A 24,269-nucleotide genomic window follows, 5' to 3' on the forward strand; every position below is an offset into this window, starting at 1 on the left:
AGTTGGCTCAGACTTACCTAATGTGACACTTATATTATCTAGAAATTTAACTCAAAGTGAGAAAAAATGTTTATGAGCCAGATTGTTATATTTAACCAGTTTCAAAAGAAAATTCTTGGCAGGGTAAATGTTTTTGTTTTCCTCGGTGTAATCACAGGTCATATTTCCAAAGTCATTAAACAAACATTAAATAAAGCATTAAATTGAATGCAGCTAGTATAGACCGAATCACCGTGACATCACGCTAAAACAAAAATTACCACTTGAATTGTGGAGATATGTTAATATTGGGATCACATTTCTTGCCATATTGCCCAAATCTAATTCACTGTATTTAATTAAATCTAACAATAAATTGACAATGCTAAATATACTGAAATATAAATCGGTCAACCTTGTTTTATTTATCTGTCATATCTTCCAAAGTCTCTCCCCAAAAAGATGCAATAGTCAGTACAATTTGGATGTGCTCCATTAAGTAAGAATGACGCAAGCTCAACTTTGTATATGAAAGAGAGAAAAAAACATTAGCTGGTTTTAGTTTAGCCAAGTTGGCATTCCTCTATTTTTTGTGTTTTTAATAAAAGAAGCAATGCTATTTTGTTACATAAATGTCCCCGATTCAACTGGATTTAGAAAGATTATGGACCATTTTCAGAACTCATCTTCTCTCTTGCTGTTTAAATTTAAAACTAAATGAAAAGCGTTTCTCTCCTTTCTATTGTCTTTCGAATTAATGATATTGATAGTAACATTTAGCTAGGAACAAAGTCCACAGGTAAATGTCATTGATGGCTCCTTAAAATTGAAGGCTTTGGCTCTAATCTAACCTTCTCTAATAAGTGATGATTTAAAGGGATGACAATGACAGATTGTGTAAGGGCTCAATCCATACATTTTTATAATGCAAAGATGTGCTCTAGTGGCGATAACTGACCTGTGACACATTTAGAAGTGGTCTCTGAAAGGCAAATCAATATTTCTTGCTTGCTGCATTGTAAGCAAATCGAAGTTCTTTAGCAACAGTATAATGAATACAAAATGTCAGTAGACATCAAAAATGTGTCTTTCATTTTGAAAACAAACATCCCTTGGGTTCTACATTTGTAATTATAATACTCCCAACAACATTGTCTTCAAACCAAAAAAACAATGTCTGAACAAAAACTGGAACAAAATTAAAAAAAAAACAACACTTTTTCTACACCCCAAGGGTGTTTTTGTCTTACCAGATTCATCATTCTGTTGCAACAACAGCTCTTCCCATTACTGTCAAACAGAACGTCCCGTTGCGGCAATAGATTTGCCTCTTCACAACCGAACAAGACACTAACTTTTTAACACGTCATAAAGCTGCGAGACATCTCATTCAGTGCACAGGGGCCTGTGTTGATCTGAGACTTCAGACATGCCATGGGAGAGAACAAGCGGTACGTCATCTGATGGTTTCTCGAATGACAGGCCTGTCACAAAACAGCCAAAAGCTTAGAAGTACAGTTCACTTGACACACTGTCTTCAGGGATGCCTCTTAAAAAAGCGTCACCCCATTTAAAAAAAAATCTGTTAGTGTGGGTGGGAGGATGCGATTGGGGTGCATAACAAATAAACTATTGGCCTACAAAAGATCCAGAGGGAACACTCTATGTGCCTCCTTGGTATCCATTTAACAGGAGGGCTTAGAGCATCCAGCTACTTACAACCTAACCGTAGTGCTATATTACTCACCGAGCTCAGCTGGAAACACTATAGAAAATGTGTTTGCCTGCTCTCTTTTATCAATCCCAAACAGCAAGAAACAGAGCTTTAAGCACTATGCCAGGGTTCCAGCAACAGCAAAAAACATTCCAGACTGAAAAAAGACGGAATGGTTGCACAAATAAGATTTCAGTTTTGTCTCTGCAAATCCTTTAAAGTTGAATCTAACACAGCACATCCTACTGAATTCCCACAGAGACTATTCAAAGACACTGCCTTGGAAAAGTTACATGCAGCCTTAGAAGTATGAGTGTGCAGACAGGCAGACAGACACACAAACCTCAAAAATATTACAAAGAGAAACTGAGAAACAAGGTGCAAGGGCACTCGATTTGAAGCAGAATTTATTTATTTCTTACCGATGAAGAGGTTCCATTCAGCATCTAGGTCTGCCTGGTTGGCAAGACAGCCCCTCATAACGTTGTGACAGTAGTTGTGACAGGGTTTCAGCCCAGGCATGCCGCGACAGTATGGACAGTACAACATCTTGGTCAAGGCTTTGACACATGCTGGTGCTACATTCACCTATGAAGCAAGGAGACATTTTTAAGTTATGTCATGTCTTTTCAAGCTCATTAAAGCTCAGTAATTGCTTTATGACATGCAGTATGATACCTAGATCAGAAAGAGAAGTTGTGATAAAATAGAGTAATGTTGCACATAACATTTCTGGACATTTAAGATTTCTACAAAGCATCTATGAGGAATGCAATTCCAATTGAAAGAGTCAGATGCATTTTTGACCAACATCCCAACACTACATCACATCTTCTGAAGCTTCTGAAAACCCACCAGATAAAACTGTATGACAATACGATGTTTACAACTCTGTCCATCTCAATTCCTTGTGAAGGCTGTTCCTTTTGTTGTTGGGCCATGTCATTGTACCGGCTTGAGTGAAAGCGACAGGATTCTCACATCTGCTTCCCTTCAGTGGTGGAGATGCAGAACGAAGAGTACATCTGATAATTGGCCTGTCAGCCTCTGTATTCATGCTTGACTTTAGATTGTGTCCAGTACACACTCTAGAGACAGCTGGTATGTGTGTCTGTGTGTGTGTGTGAGAGAGAGAGAGAAAGAGAAAGAGAGAGAGAGAGAGAGAGAGAGAGAGAGAGAGAGAAAGAGAGAGAGAGAGAGCAGGGAAGGTTGGCAGATTGCAGTGGTTGTCATATGGACTACACAACTGGACACATCTTCTATACTATATAATAAGGGTTTAGCTGTGGCAGACAAATACATCTACCCATCAAAGAAAAGATTTTAGGAGACATGTTAAGTTAGTAATGTCATGTTCATCCATATGAGCACAACAGTGATTAAGTTGCCGTTTCTAAAAGTTAAGTTATGTCAACTTTCAAGGAGGAGGCCTCGGGGAAGACCCAGGACTAGGTGGCGAGATTATATCTCCAACCTGGCCTGGGAACGCCTCGGGATCCCCCAGTCGGAGCTGGTTGATGTGGCTCGGGAAAGGGAAGTTTGGGGTCCCCTGCTGGAGCTGCTGCCCCCGCGACCCAATACCGGATAAGCGGTCGAAGATGGATGGATGGAACTTTCAATTTTTGTACAGCCTATTTACAAATTTGCCTTGATGAGCTTTATAATCTGTAGAATCTTAAACACCCTTTAGACCCTCGATTTAGATAATGGAAAAACCTTTACAGGGAAAAACAAACAGAAGAAATCACAGGAAAGAACAAATCAAAGGAGGGATCCTCTTCCAGGACAGAGAGACATGTAATTAAGATGAGTTTATATTCTGAGGATTTGTTCATTACAATTTTTTTATATTCCATTTTCTTTCTCATTACTATTGTTGTTATTATTTGACTTGCATTAACATTAATATTGTCGGAAAAGAGAAAACAGAAACATATAGAGACACTAAAGCAGAGGATATAAATACACCCAAAGATAAAAGTGAGAAACATCAGTGTACCTCTGTACAGCAGCTCCGTAGCAACATTTGATGCTGTGCTATGACACTTCATTCAGCTTTGGCCTTGTCTACAGTCTGATTTGAACACTGTAGTCTGTATTTGATTTTACTTTAACATTATTGTACTGGGAGTGTGGTTAACATATATATTTCACACAAGGTTCATTTGATCAACCACATTTTACAGCTGACATGGAAACCATTAATGTGTCAGGCTTCTAAATTAGAAAAATAATCTGATGTTACTAATGGAGCTTTTGCTGGTTTTATGGTATTACTTTAGGATTAAATGAAACCAAAATAATCATAAGTATGTTTGTGTGTGTGTGTGTGTGTGAGTTTGTGTGTGTGTGTGTACGCACCTACAGTATTTTTGTTACTTGTGGGAAAATGCTAAAGAATTGAACTAATGGCCACCAAACTGTTGATTTTTCAATTCAGTTTGCTAGTTTTGCCAGCTTGAAAAAAAATGGAAAACAGAGATGTAATATGTAAGTCTCCCTATTAAGCATTCGTAAGCATGGGGACTGTGATGGAGACTTCCTTAATCTCATATTGTTGTACTGTATGTCATGCCATGTGCGTAATGTTTTTCCTTGTGTAACAAGGATAATCCATTGGTTTGCAGTTCTTAGCAGCCATGGAAGTCAGTGCTACATAAAGCAAGGCTGTCTATTTCCAGCTGTTTATTGATAAATGTTTATGCTAAGCAATGTTTGCATTGTGGTTCATCTTAACCAGGCCTACTCACCTGTGTCAGCCTCCACCTCTAAACAGATATTAACACTAACATTTGCTTACATTATACTGTGTTATAATAAGGTTTATGAAGGTTTTATGAATGCTAAATAGGGGTATTAGATCTTGCCAATTTATATAATTATAAATGATTTATATTATTATTAGTATAGGTGTCTGCTATCAGCCTGGATGGACCCTTCACAGTCATTAGATTGTATGCACAACATTACCTTGAGTTTAATTTCTTTCTACTTTTTCTAATTCACAGGCAGTGCTGGAGGGAGTACCAAAAAAAAGAAAAAGAAGTGCAAACAGAGAAAGAACTGGCTGTGTAGAAAGCCAAAGTCGCTGCCAAAGTTGCAGAAAAACAAACACCAAGAAAACAGAGAGACAGATACAGATGAAACAGACGGAGAGAAACCCGGACAATACACTACCAGACAAACAGAGCGAACAGGCAGGTGTTACTGCAACATTTGGAGAGACAAACAGCACCAAGTACGTGACAATCACAGTGTTTGCTTTGGACAGAGCTTATCTTATTTGCCAATCTTGCCAATTCACACTTCATGATTTCTATAATGATTTGCTTACTTTATGATGGTCGAACGCACTTATTGTCAGTCGCTTTGTATAAAAGCGTCAGCTAAAAGAATGTGATCTTGTAGTCTTGCATTGCCAGACATCCTCCACAGCACTGCAAAGGAGGGTCTGGCTAGTCCACTCAACATTCCTGGATAGGGGAAAAATTTGATCTGGTTTATTAGCATTACTTTAAACCAATCACAATCATCTTGGGCGGTGCTATACGTCAGACACAGCTGCAGTGCCTCTGCAAAACAGCGGTGGGAAGGAACTTGTTTTGGTGGAACATGTGCACGTGGGGAAGCAAGCTCTGGAATTAAAATGGCTGTCAAGAGTGCAATGATACTTTTACTAAAGAAAAAAATAAATATAATGTGATTGTCGGTTCTAGTTCAGAGAATGTTTCCCGAATTGGCTGGAGTTTACCGAACATGAAAAAAACGGAAAGGTGAGGGACGTCCGGCCAAAAAGACGTCCGGCCAAAAAGGAGGGACATACGACGGAAACCTGAGCGGCACCAGAACAATTCCATAAATGAAACGCTGTCAATATAGACTAACCCCCATTTTCCACAGGATACGGAACGGCTGCGGATCTGCTCTACTCCTCTGGATGGAAACAAACTGTTGTTGTTTTTGTGGTTCTATTCTACAAGAATTTGAGAGATCTCACAGGTTCTCGAGACTTCAGCTGTCAGTCATGGCCGCAGCCATTCTGCAACAAATCCGTTACTGGTGGGTATTGACGGACGGCGGAGCACGGAGCCGTCACACATCGGAGCCGATCCACAGCCATTACCCATCCTGTGGAAATTGGGGGTAAGTTTCGGGGTATTGCAGTTTCTTAAAGTTTATGCAATACTGTGTTTGCAGATTATAAAAGCACCTTTAGATCTGAGTCTGGTCAATCTGTGCCTGTGCTTTACTTTTGTTATTGACCAAATCAGTATCAAACATAAAAAACCACAAGTCGAATCTGGCTGCTACATGCAGTTCACCAGTCTACAATAACCGAGACAGGGAAGAGATAGTTTTTAGATTGAACTTTCACCTTCACCCGCATCCCCATGCATCTCCAGCAATCTCTTCCCTCTCCAACGTTGATGACTCAAACCCCACGGATTAAATATAACATTTTCCTATCATGCTATTTGAATCATTCTATGTCACAGGCCGATTTACATATAAATATAAAGATTTACATTTGTTATAGTGACGGATGAAAGACAGAGAGAGAGAGAGAGAGAGATAGAGTGAGCCTTTTGTTTTCTCTATTGGTTCAGCCCCACCCACTCACTTTACTTGTGCAAGGACATTAAATCCAGTTTAAACCACTATCATGGATGGGAATATATTCCCTTAATAAATTTACTGTATCGCTGCTGTGGTATAAACTATGTCAGCGATAAAGAGAAGCAAAATAAAAATGTGTTCTATATCATCTAATTAACATCAGAAAACCATTGCAAATGTCATTTTGTATAATTTAAAAACATCATAATTTTTCTTCCATATTGAACAATCAAGTACAGTATTGATTCATGACAATAACAAATAATTAAAAAGTTCTGGGATTAATCTGTTTCTGTCAATTCAATTAAACATGGCCCAGTTTCCAGACAGCCTATGCTATAGACTTATTCCCACTGCCCTCTTTACATTCAGTGAGGCTTTTTAAAGGCAACCAAAAAATATATTTCATACTGCAAATTGGAAGGTGTTTTAGGCTGCCCTTGAGCTTTGTGAGCCTTAAAAAATTTGCATTAAAATGGTGCCTCCTAACACAATTATTTTACAGGGATTTTTACATCACTGCAGTTACTGTGCCCAGCAGTCGCTGTATGGCCCGGATGAAGGGTAATCTGATAATCTTGTTAGCATTTATTTACAGTTCAGTGGATGGAATATTTCACAGCAGGCTGAGTGTTGGACTGGGGCGCGAGATGCCTTAGATCCAGAGTGAGATACACTAATCTATTTATCTGATTTTTAAGTGCTATAACTCCACATGGAGAGCATGTGTTTGTGTGCCAGTCAGTGTAAGACTTTTGCAGCTGTGAAGGAATTATCACTCTACATAAGTTAAAGCCAATCACAAAGACAATACTGCAATATAATAAAAGTATTACTCACTAAATGTACTAAATGTACTAAGTATCAGAGGTAATCTATGAAGTAATATACATATATACGTATATATATATATATATATATATATATATATATATATATATATATATATATACATAAAAAGTATAAAATAAAGTATAATATTTCTCTCTGCATTGTAGAGTAGAAGAATGAAGAACAATGAAATAATGACAAGTATCTAAAATTTGTGGTGGCCATGCTGAGTCACTTTTGATAATGAATTAAAATTAATTATTTTGTCAATACCTATTTTAAGGGAACATTTATCATATCAACAAATGTAAGAATTTTACTTACTTACTAAGTATTTATTTTTTTAATTGAGAGCGGCGGGGTGAGGCTTAAAAAGTGCCTTACTCCTTTGCTTTAAAGAGCATCTTAAAGATGCAGTCACCATTTCAGCCAGCTGATGTGAACTTCAACTTCATAGAGATGATCACAAATGAAAATGTAAGATTATAAATGCAATGAGCCAAGCAATAATAAAGCAAGTCATTTCTTTTTTCTTTCTTATTGTAAATCATTACAATAATAGACAAGACTATCATAATGGCAGATAACTGTAAAACACACTCTTAGAAGACATCACCTTGTCTAGCCAACAGGGTGTTGTCATGCACATATGGCGTGAACTCCCTTTAGGAGTAACAGAGTGAGAACAGCACAGATGATGGAAATTGCTTTGTGCCATAAAGTAATGAAGTTGTGAGAAATGACAATGACTTTGCAAGCTACCAAGGCCAATCAAGGGGAACACTAGTGGGACAGTGAGACTGTCGCCAAAAAATTGTCTCAATAGTTCTGTCATAATTATTGTGACAGGCTGCGTTACTTTGCACTGATTGGACATGGATGTAAGACTGCATTGGTGCCCCAATGTCCCCACTCAATTGCACAGCCATTACTGTCAATGGCAATATGAGTGATCTGTCACTGAGCAAATCAGACTCCCATCTGCTACCAAGAGAAACACGTGCCTGGTCGCACCAAATGCCTGCGTAAAAACTTCACTTAATTCTTCCTAACCAAAAGGATTACACTAAAGGTTTGCAATACAAATCTAAAGATGAATTCCTTAGAAAATTCATAACATAAGCTGGAAGATGTTCACAGAAGACAACATTAAAACCTTCACACACTATCCGTCTGCTGCACTGACATAAGCTAAGGCTTTGTGAAATCATAGAGAAAGAAGAGCAAACTGAAGTGATGACAAGACAGAAATAATGCCAATGCATAGTTAAGTTTAAAGATCTACTTTAATAACATACGTCTGTAATGCGGTAAAATGTGCATTATCGTGTATGTCTGCATCTGCTTTAAGTAGTGTTTTTTGTTTAAAAGCAAAGTTCGTGAAGCACAACTGCTACTTATCACATACAAAAAGATTTAAAACATGAGCTCTTATAATAGTTTTCAGAGTTTAATATTCTTTAATAATCTGATCGCCATAACATTTAACTGTCAGCTGCGTTTAGTACTTAGAATAAAGTTTTACTTGCACATACAAGAGCTCATACAATGTGATGCTGTTAGAGCTTAAACTTAAAGCAGTAGTTAATTTATTATTACTAACATTGTATATAAATGTTAATTTATACACGTATTATTTCTATGATGAAGTTTTTATTGTTGGGTGATCCCTCTCTTACTAGACTTCCCCATGTCGTTTTGACTTTATTAAGTAAATAAAAGCATTTAATGTAACAAAAATTACATGTTAAAAAATGGTTTTCTTTATGCACATGCAAATTTTTTTTTTACCTCTATTGCATTGCCCTTGCATAAACTGTCCTCTACTTTAACCATTGAGGTAGTAATCTGACCTTAAAGGTCCACTGTGTAGGAATTTTTCCCATCTAGCATTAAGATTATTGATAGACCAATTTTATCGGCTAGCCGATATATCGGGTCGATATTTGCGTTTTCAAGTATGTCGGCTCGAGACACGTAGCAATTTATTTCAATCGCTACTTTTCCGGTTTATTGTTTTCTTAAATTATTGTGTTGTTGTAATGTGTTGACAAAGGACATTTAGTGATGACCTTACTTGCTTACAATATGTCAGCAAGCAGTGCATCATCAAGACTGTGTTATAGATGTTGATGAAAGCCTTTTACCCTTGCATTGTTAAACATATGCAGTTCACCCATTCAAATGATGCACATTACACACATATTTTGGATGATATCAATGTAAAATGATTGCAGAAGTGACACTGATCTGTGTTTTTTTAACTATCTCACACCACGCAGTTTAAAGTATCTATTACAGCAACGCTAGCTTTTACTCTTCAAAAAGCCGGTCTCTTGCTCTTTCACTATCCTTTTTCTGGGCAAAGAAGAAGACTCTTGTTCCTGAAATTTGGATTTTGAATACGTGTGGTCCACCATGTTTCCTTCTTCAAACTTGCTGGGCCCGGTAAGCGACAATACCCATTAGCAGCATTAGCAGCACCTGTGAGTTTATCATGTGACAGACATGCATATGTCTCTTACCGACTAACGTTTTTCAAGATGGCGCATGAATATGGAGCGTTGAAGAAAATGCAAATGTTAAATTTCAAGCCAAAAGGAATACTTGGACTTGATGATGGTGGTAAATATATTGTGAAGTTTATGAACAGGCAACACCGATTTTGATAATAAACAACTAAACATGATACATACTGGACCTTAAACTAAGTTCTTTTTGAATCATAAACAAAGCCACTGTCTCATGTGTACTTACAAAATATACAGTATGCTCAGGTTTGCTTGTTGTGAATTGTTGATTTAACAGTAGCATGTACTACATTATTTTCAAATAACTAATAATTTCATAATTAAACCTAACAGAGATAAAAAAATATTTGGGAATAATATCTGAGCCTTTCAGTGCTGTGGGTGTGCTTCAGTTCTCACCAACTCTCTGAAGACTCTAATAAATTAACTCAAACTGCATGTGGTTATTAGTGGTGATCTTTGTGAATTGACAACAAGTTCCATTTGCATAGAAAGGGGCCCATTTTGCACCAGATATACTGTATGTACAGTATTTTAACTCATTCAAATAAGTAAAAATAATACAGGAGCACCAGGACACTATTTGCTTGACAACGTAGTTAGGTGTGCACACTTCACAAGTGCGGGTGCTTTATGAATTACACGGTTTGTTTTTGTCCTATAGTATTTGTGCAGGTTTAGCAGGCACAAAAGCCGAGCAACCCGATTGTGAATCCACCCCTCAGAGGATATAGTATAAGATAAGCAAATGGGTAGACTTAGGATGACTAACAATCCTTTGGTATACAGTCATATACTGTGCACAATATGAAACCGTATACACTAACGTTGTCATTGATAATAAACCAAAGGCCATAGCACTTTGTACTTTCACTAATCATGTCTCTTTTCTGTGCTTCTCAGTAAACTTTAAAATCTCCCTCCACTCACCATGTTAAATGTAAGATGGAGACAATTCCAAAGAGGCTGCACTAAAATCACTTGCTGTCAAATCAATGACTGTCTGAGACTGACAGAATAATCCACATGTGAACAGCTGTGCCTCCACAAAACAACATACAGCACTTGGCAGGCCTGGCAACCCACATGAGTCTGCTCAAATGTCTTTCTTGGGGAGGTATGGGATCACCCGTTGATCTACCCTGACATGTACCATGTTATACGGCATGTCTGGAGTAGCAGTTGGGACTGTTTCTTTAATTTACCAAGACAAGTGCAAACATATTAAAAGCCAGGCCCATGCTGCTCGATGACGATGCCCAGCGTACCCTGAGCCATTCAGCATCTCTGGTGGGAACAAGACCTGCACATATTTCTATCCATCTTCCATGGCACCTCCTGTTTTAAAGCACAGCACTCCCCCTGTGTCTATCTAACTTTGAAGGTCTGCAGCCCAGCCAGGGGCAAATAGTTCTCATGCGGCTGCCAAGAAACCTCTGTACAAATGTCACAACATCGGTACTGACAACCTTCTCTAAGTGCTTGTAAAATAAATATGTGGTGCCATACACTTTAAGCCAAGGTGCAAACAAGTAGTCATAAGATGTCATCTGGGCTGGCAACTGATGTGACATATTTTCACCAGTTGTTGGATAAAACTTTTTTTTACCAGACAATTGAACATTAAAATTTGATGGATCGATTTTCTGTCCTTTTGTATTTCGTTCTAAATGTCCTCCCCCTCAGTATCAGGGTGACTCCATCATCAGTACATTTCAAAGTTTTCAATATGAATTTAAAGTGCATATACTGTAGAGAGACGTATATAGTATATTTCTTAATTATCGTTTTATATCATGTCCTTGTATTTCAGACCACATGCTGTCTCTCATTTTTTCCAACATTCTGCGGTTCACCACAGATCAAAATCTTTTAATTAAAAAGGACATCTTTGGTGCAGCACATTTCCCGATGACGTGCCAACCTTTTTGAGCCAGATGCCATCTGCCGTCACAGCAATGTGGCTGAGGCCTTATCCCCAGCAAGCTGTGTGAGCTGTGAGCCAGCGAGAGAGAAGGAGACAGACAGAGAGAGAGGGAGAGAGAGAGACAGACAAGTTTGTCCAGTGCATCTGTAGAAGTCGGCCTCAGCTGAGAAACATGGATGAACCATATTCTCATATGGAGGAGGTCAGTTAATCTGCCCTGAGCAGAATCTGTTGTCAAATTGTATTAGTCCTCTTTCTGGTTGTGCAACATCATAAATACAGATACTAATCTACATGAGACTCTACTAGATAACATACAGTAAAGGACACTGTAATTTATGATCACTTCCTTGATTAGGGAGTAAGATGTGAGTAAGATTTATTTACACACACCTAATGTTTAATAATTGTCTTCATTTAATTTTACTCAAACAATTATTTTCATTATTGATTAATCTGCCAATTGTTCTTCCATTATTTTTCCATGTTATATGGACATGTCTGGAGCAGCAGTTAGGACACTGCTACCCAGCAGCGACTTCAGGCCTCTCTTGGAAAGCGTTGAAAACGAATAATGTGATGACATCAAAGAGCACTGGAGTCTGCTCAAATCCTCCATCCTCTATACCTGTAAAACCACCATTGGGTACAAGTCCAAAAAACATCATGACTGGTTTAATGAGAATTACACAGAGATATAACAGCTCATGTCCATAGAAAGGAAAGCTTTTCACACCTCGAAAAATGATATAACCTGCCAGTAAAAACATGGCACATTCCAAAGCCATGATATTCACAGCACACCAACAACAGAAAAAATTCAGTGAACAAAAGCAGCCTTTGTACATGGCCTTCATATACCTCACAAAGGCCTTTGACTTTTAGACTGCCAGGCTCTGTGGAGCATACTATCAAGATTGCTAGGAAAAGTACGTCAGAATACTGAAGTTAATACAGGAGGGCATGTCAGCCGCAGTCCTCAGCAACAGCGTCTCTGAGGCTGGGCCTTTTACAGTAGAAACAGGAGTCAACAGGGATATACTGTATCATCGCACCCACCCTGTTTGCCATCTTTATTGCTGCCATTCTCAACCTCATTGGTTAAGACCTGCCACAGGGAACCCCAATCCTAAACAGAACTTATGGCTGGCTCCTCAACCTTAACAGGTGTAAAGCCGAGAGCAAAATCAGGAACACCACCATCGTGGAGCTTTAGTATGCAGATGACAACACCATTGTAGCACACTCCGCAGAAGACATCCAGGGCATCCTGAAGGCCTTTTCTAAGGCATAAAGGACCCTGGCTCTAGCCTTAAACATAAAGCAGACCCGGATACTACATCAACTCAGCCCACCAAAAAAGTAGACAATACCATTCTTAAAAATGTTGAAAAAAATGCTGTTGTGCCAGTGGAACACAGCTCAGGCCAAACAAATCTCCTGGTCTACAGAGCCGGAGCACCGATAGCAGACAACTGAGAGCCATGGAACAACATCACCAAAGACAACTAAGAAATATTCTGAGGATCAACTGGGAGGATAGCCGTACCAACAAGTTCAGTATCACCACCACAATAATGCAGTACCAACTTCGATGACTGGTCTTGTCATTTGAATATCAAACACACGTCACCCACAGCAGATCTTATACTCCCAGTTGAAGGAAGGTCAGTGAGGCCACAGCGGTCCCAAAAAACTCTTCATGGACAATATTAAGATCAGCTTTAAGAAGTTTCAAATTCTAACAAGCAACTGGGAACACATCGATATGGACAGGTATACAGCTTGAAGACAACTATGCAGGAAAGAGCTGTACGCCAGGAAATGGACCTCCGCCGTGTTGCAGAAACAAAGACGTTCCCCTTCCCACACTGCACCAAAATATGTGGCTCACTGTACAGCCATCTGAAGACACACTAGAGGAAGACCCCACATAGAGGACAGTCATAATCGTTTCAGAATGCCAATGAGGAATATGTTTTGAATGCGGTTAACTGTTTCACCCTGACAGTGAGTGGGCTAAAGTGATGGCACAGAAAACACTAAAAATTTACACACGTAAAAAAATTAACTATGGAAACTACATGGAACTGATCCTAGTATTTCTCAGCAAAGACTCTAATCTGCTAGAGCATTTATCTAAAGGTACATGTTGTGTACAGATTAGAAACTGCCTTGGAGCTGATGTCAAATTCTCTGACAGTTTGTGTTAGAAAATGAGTATATAATAAGATCAACATGACAGTGTAAGCCATTAGGAAAAACAAATCCCTTACTACAAAATACCTCCCTTCCGTCCATCATCACAGCTAAATATGCACCATTGACTAGGCCGGCTTCCCCTGTATTTGCAGAGTGAGTGATAAGTGCTCTAAATGCCTGAATGCATGAACTTTAAACCCTTCAGAAGGTCCAAATCCCTGCAATCTTAATAATAATGTGGTTGGACTATGTTTTAAGTACCCCAGGATAAAACTCTTAATGGTCATCAAAAACTGTAATCCAGAGAGATTCTGCTCTTAATCCAGTATTGGGGTCCAGGAAACTGTTCAGAGCAAGTTAAATGCAATCCCATTTTATGAAGCGATATCTCTCCTGTTCCAATTTGACTCCATGCAGAGCTGTCTGTTAGCAGTAATTATGTGTGGCTCATCATCATCAGTGCACCATCCTGTGTTAAACTAATGTGGAAAATTGAACAGACAGATGGTTGAAAGCAGCCATTTCAGATGAAAGGCACATTTTTTAATTTGAAAACTTCAGGTTTTCACGATTGATTGTTATTTGAGTTGGAGCCTTAACGGTATTTAGTAAGAGCCACCCTACAGGGGCCATGTAAAGTTATTCAACACTTCATGTACTGTATAAATTGGACCTGTGGTTTATTTTCTGAACGTTTGTATAATTCTTCTCATAGACCAGTAGGCATTTTAACTTCCCCAACTCTTAAAATTAGGGGAAAAGTATTATTGTAGGTCTTTATGGCTTAATATACTTTCTCAATGGTGGTAAAATGGTCATGGTGAAAGAAGAACAAGAGAAACTGAGAAGCTTTTACATCCAAAGGTGCCTGGATGTGCTGCCATGATATAAACTTCCTGATGATTCATCCAAGATCAGATACTGATGCATCAGGAAAAAAAAGCAATATAAATCATGTAACACATTGAACTAGGGCTGCCACTAACATTTATTTTTCTTATTGTTAATTATTTTCTTGTTTTGTTAGACCAACACCCACAGATATTTACTTTCAAAATAATTATTTAAACCCCAAAAAACAGCACTTCCTCGCATATGACAAAGTGTAACCAAACAAAGATTGGACCCTTTGCCTAAAAACAATTAACAATTAATTATTTATCGGAATACATGCAGAATAATTTTCTGTTGATCAAATTGGCTCACTGTTGAACACACATTGTGTATAATGAGTAGTTGTCTTTAATTTTTCTAAATTGTTTTGACTGGACTTGGGAGCATATTTACATTGTTGTCTTATCACTTTTGCCTATGGATATGCTGTTACCATTGAAATACCGTTATCGTTTCTTCCAAAAACTATAACTGAAGCAGTTTTTTTTCATCAGACCAACTTGATCTATGAGCCATAATGCAAAGACTTTTATTCCCTTGGCGCACAAGCGCATAAAGGCTGACGATTGGCTGAGGTTGAGTAAAATTTCATGGTAACCCAATGAGAGGTAGAGTTGGGCGGGTGTTAATAGCACCCATAGTCGGACACACAATGAACACCACAAGCGACTAAATCAACAAGAGACAGGTATGGCGTTATGAAATCAAGGAGAGGGGTTCCTGCTAAAGATTTTCCCCCGTGGTCAGAAAACATGGGCACTATGATATGACTCTAGAGTTGCTACTCGCTCCGAAGCTAATCGCTGTCACTCTCTCACTCTATCACCCATTCACACGCCGGCTCGATATATAAACATATAGTGGCCTATAAACATCAGGCCACTTATGTTATTTGGTATATGGCATATATTTGTTATTTATTTTTACTATAGTGCTTAACAAGCATTATTTAATTTCGCCCAGTTATGGCCTGTTGAGGGGCAATACATATCAAAAGTTCCTAAACATATATGTTGTTATTTGTATCGTTCCACTAGACGTAATATCTATGTACATGGCATTTGATTGGAGGCTAGTCTCACTTTGTCCCATAGCAACATTAAAATAGTTTAGATGTGTGTACATTGTTTCTGTTAATACTGTATTGAATTAAGTGTCCATTTCACTACAATATTCAGATTTATCATAAATAATTGAACATGCAGATGTATTTTAAGTTCCATTAAAGACGGGTGGAGGTGGGGTCACATTTGAGCATTTAAAAATTTACTTGAAAGTAACACATTAGTTACTTTCTGAAGTAACTAGTTACTGTTATGAGTTGTAACTGAGTTACTAATTTAGTTACTTTTTGGAAGATGTATCTAGTAACTGTAACTCATTATTTTTTTTAAGTAACTTTCCCTGTTCATGAACACTGTTCATGATAGATGGTTTGTGGAATGACACTTTAAACATAATGGTTTTAGGGCATCTTTAGGCCTTTATTTCCACAGGACAGATGAAGACATGAAAGGGGAGAGAGAGGGGGAATGACATGCAACTACGTATGTATATAAGTCTGTGTTTTTTTTCTGGCCAACGGTGTCTTGATGAGACGGTGGAGTCCTGACTCCAGTGAGATACGCGTTGTAAATCAGGTGATTGTGCCAACAGACTATCGCGCACCAATTTTGAGTCCGGCACATGACTTTAGCCTAGCTGGATACCTGGGTGTTGAAAAAAACTTACCATTGTTTGTTGCGCAATTTCTTTTGGCCCGGGTTGAAATCTGACGTACCGAGGTATTGCAACACCTGTCACAAATGTCAAGTTGTGAGAAAGCCCAATCAACCTGTTCCTCTGGCTCTACTTCATCCGATCCCTGTGCCTGGTGAGCCATTTGAGCGAGTGTTGATAGATTGTGTGGGTCCGTTACCACTAAATCCTGACATCAGTACATTTCAACTGTGATGTGCGCCACGATGCGGTATCCTGAGGCCATTCCTCTCCTCATTAAATTCTTTTCAACTTTTGGTTTGCCTAAAACTATACAGAGTGATCAAGGCACAAATGTCATGTCCAACTGTGTCAGTTGGACATGACATTTAGCCCGTGATGTCAGTTAGCCCGTGATAACCTGACACATAGTCAAGTTAAAATGAAGTGTCATTATGACAAAAAGTCTGTTCTTCGTATGTTTAAACCAGTGCCATTCGGGTTGCATAATGCACCCACTATTATCCAGCGGTTGATGTGTATTGTGTTATCTGGCGACAAAAATTGCAAAGCTTATTTGGATGATGTAGTTGCTTACTCCTCCACCTGGACTGACCATCTCTACACATTGTCCCTTATTTTCAGCCGTCTCCGTGAGGCTTCCCTCACCCTTAACCTCGCGAAATGTGAGTTTGGTAGAGCCACCTATTTGGGTAAGCAGGTAGGTCAGGGGCAGGTGCGTCCTTTGGCTGATAAAGTACCGGTAATAATTGATTTTCCGGTCCCACAGTCCAAGAAAACATTGCGTAATGTTATAAATTCATAACTAACTTCGCGTTCGTTCGGATCTCTGAGGAAAAGGCGGCTGATGGTTGAATTGAGAATTAGGAAAAGGTTTAATGCAACAGCAGTGATGAAGATGATAAGACAAAACAATAAGACACAAACAAACATAACACTGCAGACTTGACCTGTGGTTCTTTACAGTCAGAGAAAAAGAGGGGGGAATGGGGACAGAGGTATGCATAATTTTCTAACCTGGCTCCTTCAGACGTTTTTACGTCATCGTGTTTTTTATCGAAACTTTTCTGATGTGGTGTCTCCTCTCACAGGTCTCGAAAGTCCCTTCAAAGCGTTTGTTTGGTCTTCCGGTTGCAAGGCCGCTTTTGAATCTGCCAAGGCGTTACTGTGTAGTGCACCTGTTCTCGCTGCACCCTGCTTAACGCGACCCTTTAAGCTAGAGGTAGACGCCCGCGCATACTGTGCAGGCGCGGAGGATGAACGGGCTATTGACCACTCTGATTGTTACTTCTCAAAAAAGTTTAATAAGCATCAGCTTAATTACAGCACCATTGAAAAGGAAACTCTCGGCCACCTTTTCGCCTTGCAGTATTTTTGGACGCAGCTGTTGAGTACTGGATATTTAAGGAAGCAAGATGGCGGACGTCAGCTGGGAAGGGGCCAGCAGGCAATCCTCATCCTCCTCTTCTCCCAACCAGCCACAAATTGTCTTTGTTAAGTTGATTTTAGTTCAGTACTTTTCCATTTCCATGTGTAAGGCTGGACCTCCAGAAGTGTTAGGCTTTTCTCCGGTTTTCTTAGTTTAGGGAGGAAAGTCTTTGTTGTTCTTTTGACCACATGTTGGTTTGTTATGTTAAGTTCTTCCTCTCTAGATAGTATTGTTTTGTTTGTTGTTTTTGCAGTAGGCCATCCTGAAGCTTTATTTTGTTCTATATATTTATGTAATCACAATCAACTTTGAATCTTTTAATGTCAAGTAAAATACATTGTGACAACACAAAATAAGTTTTGTGGCTGCTTGGGGGACAGGGAAGATGGGGCCCATCTCCTCGTTCATGTTGCGTCCTAGGCATCCCTAGACTGGGGCCTAACATGAATTAAAAAAAACACAAACTGCTGAATGACCAAGCAAAAGCACTGATTTCTGAAGACCGAGTAATTGCAGCTATACACCACACAAATAAAATGTTCCCCCATAAAGTATATACATCCTTGTTGCTGGATGTGAAAATGAAGACAGAATGCCTTATATACTGTGTATAGCGTTGTGCAAACACCTAAGATGTGAGAAATTTGTATATACTCTAAGACTGTGTTGTAAGAAGATGCAGGTGGCTTTCTGATGCTGAAAGCAGCAAGAACGCAGAGTGATTTTTAGGTCAAGGTTGATTTGTCATGTCAAGCATCTCTTCACCAGCAGTTCTATGGTTGTTCACCAGCCTGACAGCCTTTAGCAATGCCACACTGTTTCCTGGCTCCACTTCATAATTGATGAGGAAGCGAGGAATATGGGATTTGATCCAGAGTGAGGGTGCCTTTTAGGCCTAGGATAGATGTATAGTTGTCCTTGTTTTAATTCTCCATCTGAAATGGCTAAAATACCTCTGAGGAATGGTGGAAGCCTCGCTCAGTAGCAAGCCAAAGGACAATAAAAAAACAACTTAATATGATTGATTCTTTAGAGATGATATACAGCAGCAAGGATATGGCACTTTAAAATGTATATACTATCATGATGTAAATTCCCACAAGCCCCCATAACTATTGAGGGACAGTGGGTACAAGAGGAGCGTGATAATATATTTTAAGGAGATGGTTCAGTTTCAGTACAGTAGTAATAAAAGTTAACAATGGTTTAGTGTTCTAATGAAGAGGAAAAAGTAGCTTATGTATCTGAATGTAGCCTTTTCTTCTGTGTATAGATAATGTGGCTTTTTAATATGACTCCATTCCAAGTCTTGATTGGTTTCTACAGCTTTCTAATAAACTGAACATATTACATCAAACGTTACTAGTTTTTATTAAACATTCACTTGAATGATTTACATGATTGACAGCAGCCAGATGTGTTTTCTTCAATGTTAATGAAAATTAACAATGGCCGAGTCAATTTAACACCAACATATAACATATATTAACATTTAACATATAACTCATACTGTATAGTGTATCTAACACGGCAAACAAATATGTGACTCAACTTAGACTATTACTTATTATTATTACATTATTACATTAGGTCCAACATTGACATTGACATTACCTTATAGTCTGAGAAACTGGCTTATGTGTTTTTCTTACTATGCTTGGACATTTTATAAAGAATTTATTGAGAAACAAATGAGCTTAATGATCTGATTAATGAATACCTTTCTATCTTACAGGACCTTACCAGGTCTGCTCATCATTATCAACTTGGGGTTCAGTGTCTTGCTCAAGGACACTTCAACATACAAACATGAGGAGCTGGTCGCAAGCCCTGCCTCCTGAGCACCAGCCACCGTAATTATCATAAGTTGTAGACCTAGTTGTTTGCTGTTGACCGCATAGTTTTTGTTGACAGCATTTTCTGTAATATGACCAAGATTTACATGTGGTCATATACCTAAATTGTGACATTATATAATGCACATGTTCCCAATCCCAATTCTATGATCTGTCTCTGTACAGCCAGAGCTTAACACAGGGAGTTGGTTAAGCCTCCTACATGAGAATGATTAAAGTTTTTTTTCTCAAACTCAGCACATCTCATTCATTTTTTCCGCTCTCAGTTTCTTTCCTCTTTCGACAAGATGTATCCCCTGTTCGACTGAATGGCACAGAAAGCTTCAAGCTAAAAGCAGATTAAAAAGAAGCACATCCCCACTGAGCTCTGAAGATTTTTTAATAACTGTTTTATTTAAACTGTGTGTGAAAAAAAGTGTTGTTTTATATAATTTGTGTATAACTGCAGGTGACAAATATAGATTTTGGGGTGTGTACTATGGTAATGGAAATGTTATTAGTGCTATAAATTAGCAGTAGAATTAACCAGATCCTTTTCCTTTTTTCTTGCATTGGACAGCTTGCGTCGTGGAGAAAGCTCCGAGATTACGTTATGTTCTGGCTCTGATTAGAAGTGGTGAATGTACAGCTCACAGCAACTTAATACAATATGGAGTCTAGCTTTTGTTTGATATTTAGTTTTGGCAAATGGTTTTTTATTTAGTTTCCTCCTAGCAAAATAATAGACACGGAAAAGCTGGTGCTCCAGGAGAGTGAAGAAAAGTTCGTTTGGTATATCCAGCAATTAGATAAGTTAAAAGCAGGAAAAAGTTTTCTAAGTCCATATGTTACACCTTTATTGCTACTGTTTGGGTTTTCCAGGAAGCCCACTCTGCATATCCGTATGTTGATGATGACTTTATATAACTGGTTTTATTAGTCCTTCCCGTTTATGTATATATGTCATAAAGTGAAGCAATGCACAGTACTACCAAAAGTAGCCAGCTTTGGTTATGTTATTTATTTATAGCTTAAAAGTTGATGAAACCCTGTTGCAAAACTTTCTGTGTTTAACATGAAATTAGAAAACATATCCGCTAAGCCTTGAAAAACACATTTCTAATCTCTAGGGTTTATTAATGCTCCAATAACATATTTCTTTTTTATTTAAATGAACCAATTTCTCAAACTAAACCATAAACATCAGCAAAGATAAATGTGCTGTTAGTATGAAAAATAATTATAGTTTCTCTGTTACACAATGTCGAAAGAATAACAAAAGGAGAATAGCAAAGAGAAACACTGCAAACCAAAACCAAAGCTTTGCTCTCTGTGTGGGGGGATCTCCTGAAATGTGGAGCATACAGTGTACTGTCTACTCCACCAGTCATATAAAAAGTGTGTTGTACTGGCCATCACATCCAAGGAGCAAGTGTATCCAGAAAGGATCTTCATATGGAATCAAAATGTATGCTCTTTATTACTTAGCTTCTAGTAAATAATTCAGGTGCAATCTAATCTAAAGGATAATGATGTAAAGTCCTGTGAAGACTTCAGAACATATGAACAATGCAGATAAATCAACAAGGTGTAGGTAGATAGACCATTGGCAGTGTGCATATTCTTTGAGTACTGTATATATAGCAGAAAAAAGCATCACATGAATGATTACATGTTTTAATATTTCATTACAGGAATTAAATGCAATGCTTAATACTGTATGTTTAAGCAAAATACAACACCGCTCAACAGCACAGGATCATCTAACAGCCGTGCAACATGACAACCATCAAAGCAGCTATGAAAAGAAAATTAAACTCACCTTTGCAACCCTGTTGGCGACCTCCCGACCCACCATTAGCCCCTGGACAAATGTCCGGGCAGCAATGAAGGCCCTGGTGACCTGGGCCTTCAGTTTCCTGGGCACATCTCCAAAGGGCTTTAGCTGATCTGTGTATTTACTGACGCACTCTAGGTAGTCATCTGTGAAGTGGTACTGGGAGTTGAGTAACTGGAACATGCGTTCCAGCAGCCTGGACCAAAAGTCATTCAGCATCTCCTCCAGGTTGACGTTGCCCCCTGTGTAGTAGCGCTTCAGCTCAGTGAACAGGTCCTGGAACACCTCCGAGTTCTGCATATACAGCTTGCCGTATGTCTGTGTGAACATACTGTTGAGAGACTTCTCAGAATTGTCCAGCAGCTCCAAGAAAAACTCTAGATGGATGGATAGTTTTGGAAGAGAAGGGGGAGGTGGAAAAGACAAAAAGCTGGGTTATTGTATCGATATTTTAAGTATTGGATGTCTTTTCCTACAATGACCAGACAAAGAGCTTTGAATCCATAAGAGTGCAGATTAATCAAGTTCTGTTGTTTTACTTTAATGTATGGCTCTGTCTGCGTATACTGGAGCAGTGTATAGCAGCCAACAATAAGTACTTGATTATGTGAAGAAAGTAAGTCCAAAGCATTAATAATTTAATAGCAGAAAGAATGGGCCACAAGGACTATGAATCATTAATGTTAAGGTTCTGATTGCACACTAACAAAATATTCATACGTTTAAGACACAGACACTACTATACATTATCATCCTGAGCACCCACCCAGACACATTAGTTCCTCACTGACACTGTGTGAGATTTTCATTATAAAATAAAAATGTAGAACAATTGTCTTAACAAATCTTAATGCTGAACTGAAATTTGAATTCTTATCACTTTTAAGGATGAAATGACTACAATGATTTTACAGTTTAGAAGAGGAGAAAACTCTCTTTAGACATCTGCTGAAAACGTGTCCGTGTGGGCTTTTTCCCACGCCAACATTTGACTGACATTTGAGAGCCAGTTTTGCTATGAGACGCATGTTGTTACACAACCTTACTTCCCCTTAGTGTTGGTTATGTATCATTAGAATTTTAAGATGTCTACCCATTAACAACTTTCAGCATTTGAGAGTCTTTGTGATGTCTAGTTTGCATTCCCTATGGAAAGTGGAAGCTGGCTAGCCTAGCCTGCTAACTTTCACACTGCTAGGGGTGCAGAATAGTCGACTAATGGACTATTCAACCATCAAAACTACTAACTGACGCAGCGCATTATTGTTAAATATTCATAAAACTGTGATTTTAACATGGTGCAGTAATGAAGTACTGGAATTGTATCAGATATTCATGTAATTACATTTGCAATATTGCCAATAAACATAAATGCCTCTAGACTTCATGAAGTTAATGAATGTCTTTGTTTATTGAAAATATCAATAGTGGCTGAAACACATTGTAATAAGCTGTCATAAGGACACACATATATTTTCCTCAGATGGCAAGTGTGAACAGGAAATAGGCTATTTAGTGCTAACAGTAATTCAAAACTTAGCCTACTCACTAAATTAAAACGCCATAATGAAAGTGCAAAAACAGAAAATATGCCACATCTGTGTATCCCTGATAAATTGTTACTCGCTGTTGATGCAATCCTCTTTTATTATCCTAATTTTTCACTCCAGGTTAGCTATATATATATATATATATATATATATATATATATATATATATATATATATATATAAAGCATGTGGTACTTTATCAGTGCTCCCTGGGACACTGTTGATACAAAGGAAAACTGTACAGGGCTCAATCAAGCTCAGATGATTTGTTGACATAAGTAAGTAGGATCAACCATACAGTGTTAAATGTATATTGAGATGACATTCAAGAGCTAAAAATATGTATGTTTACTGTAAATAAAATAGCAATAACATAGTTAGGGATCAAACTGTGAAGCGGTAGAACCCTTTTATGTTTGTCTGTTTAAGTTATTATTATCATTTGTTGTCTGCCGCACCAGCTTAAATTCCTGTGAGCTGGAATGAGCTAGAAACATGGTGGCGCTGTAATTAAGGCCTCAAAATGCAAATTTCATAGATCACGCCCCCTACATTGTAAGTCTGATTGACTTGAAATTTCACAGGTGCGGCATAATGTGCTCAACAAGAAAAGCCTCAAGGACCATTAAGGTCCACCTAGAATATTTTTCCGCCATTTAGAATTTTTTGAAAAACACATTTTTGAGATCTCCTCCTACACAGAATTTTCAGTGAATTATCAATGGATCAAGCTTATTACAAGTTTCAAAAGGGGTGTGGCTCTTGACATAAATTAATACAAATCAGCAACCATAAGGCCAATTATCACAAAATCCGCAGGGTGTGTTCAGATAAGTGCCCCAGATATACCCAGACAAATATTTTACACACATATGCCACTAGGGGAGCGCTACAAGCACAAGATAGGTTATTGTCATTACACACATTTTTCTATATGTCACATATTCATTGTCCAATCCTCACAAATCTCTCAGGATATGTCCTCATCAGCACTTGAACCCCGCTCTGAAAGTTTCATCCAAATTGAACACCAGGGGGTGCTAGAAAATGCAAACAAACTGCAGGTGATTTAGGGCAAATCAGGCCATAAATGACTAAATGTTTGTCCAATCAAAACAAAACTTCCAGGAAATGTCTAAATAATAACCTCACACATACATTGAAATTTTCATTCAAATTGACCACTAATGGGCGCTTTAAATGC

At 38.3% G+C, this 24,269-nt stretch overlaps 1 protein-coding gene across 2 annotated transcripts in view; it reads right to left on the minus strand.

The window, feature by feature from the left end:
* gpc6a (glypican 6a) overlaps positions 1-24,269 on the minus strand; it is a 143,960-nt gene that overhangs the window by 50,564 nt on the left and 69,127 nt on the right. For both annotated transcript variants that reach the window (XM_034882142.1, XM_034882134.1), the window contains exons 3-4: positions 21,501-21,892; positions 2,116-2,281 (exon numbers count right to left, since the gene is read on the minus strand). In XM_034882142.1, coding sequence (XP_034738033.1) covers positions 2,116-2,281; positions 21,501-21,892 — 558 coding nt within the window. The remainder of the gene's footprint in view (positions 1-2,115; positions 2,282-21,500; positions 21,893-24,269) is intronic.

The sequence above is a fragment of the Etheostoma cragini genome, chromosome 1 (genome assembly GCF_013103735.1).
Source record: "Etheostoma cragini isolate CJK2018 chromosome 1, CSU_Ecrag_1.0, whole genome shotgun sequence".
Taxonomy (NCBI): domain Eukaryota; kingdom Metazoa; phylum Chordata; class Actinopteri; order Perciformes; family Percidae; genus Etheostoma; species Etheostoma cragini.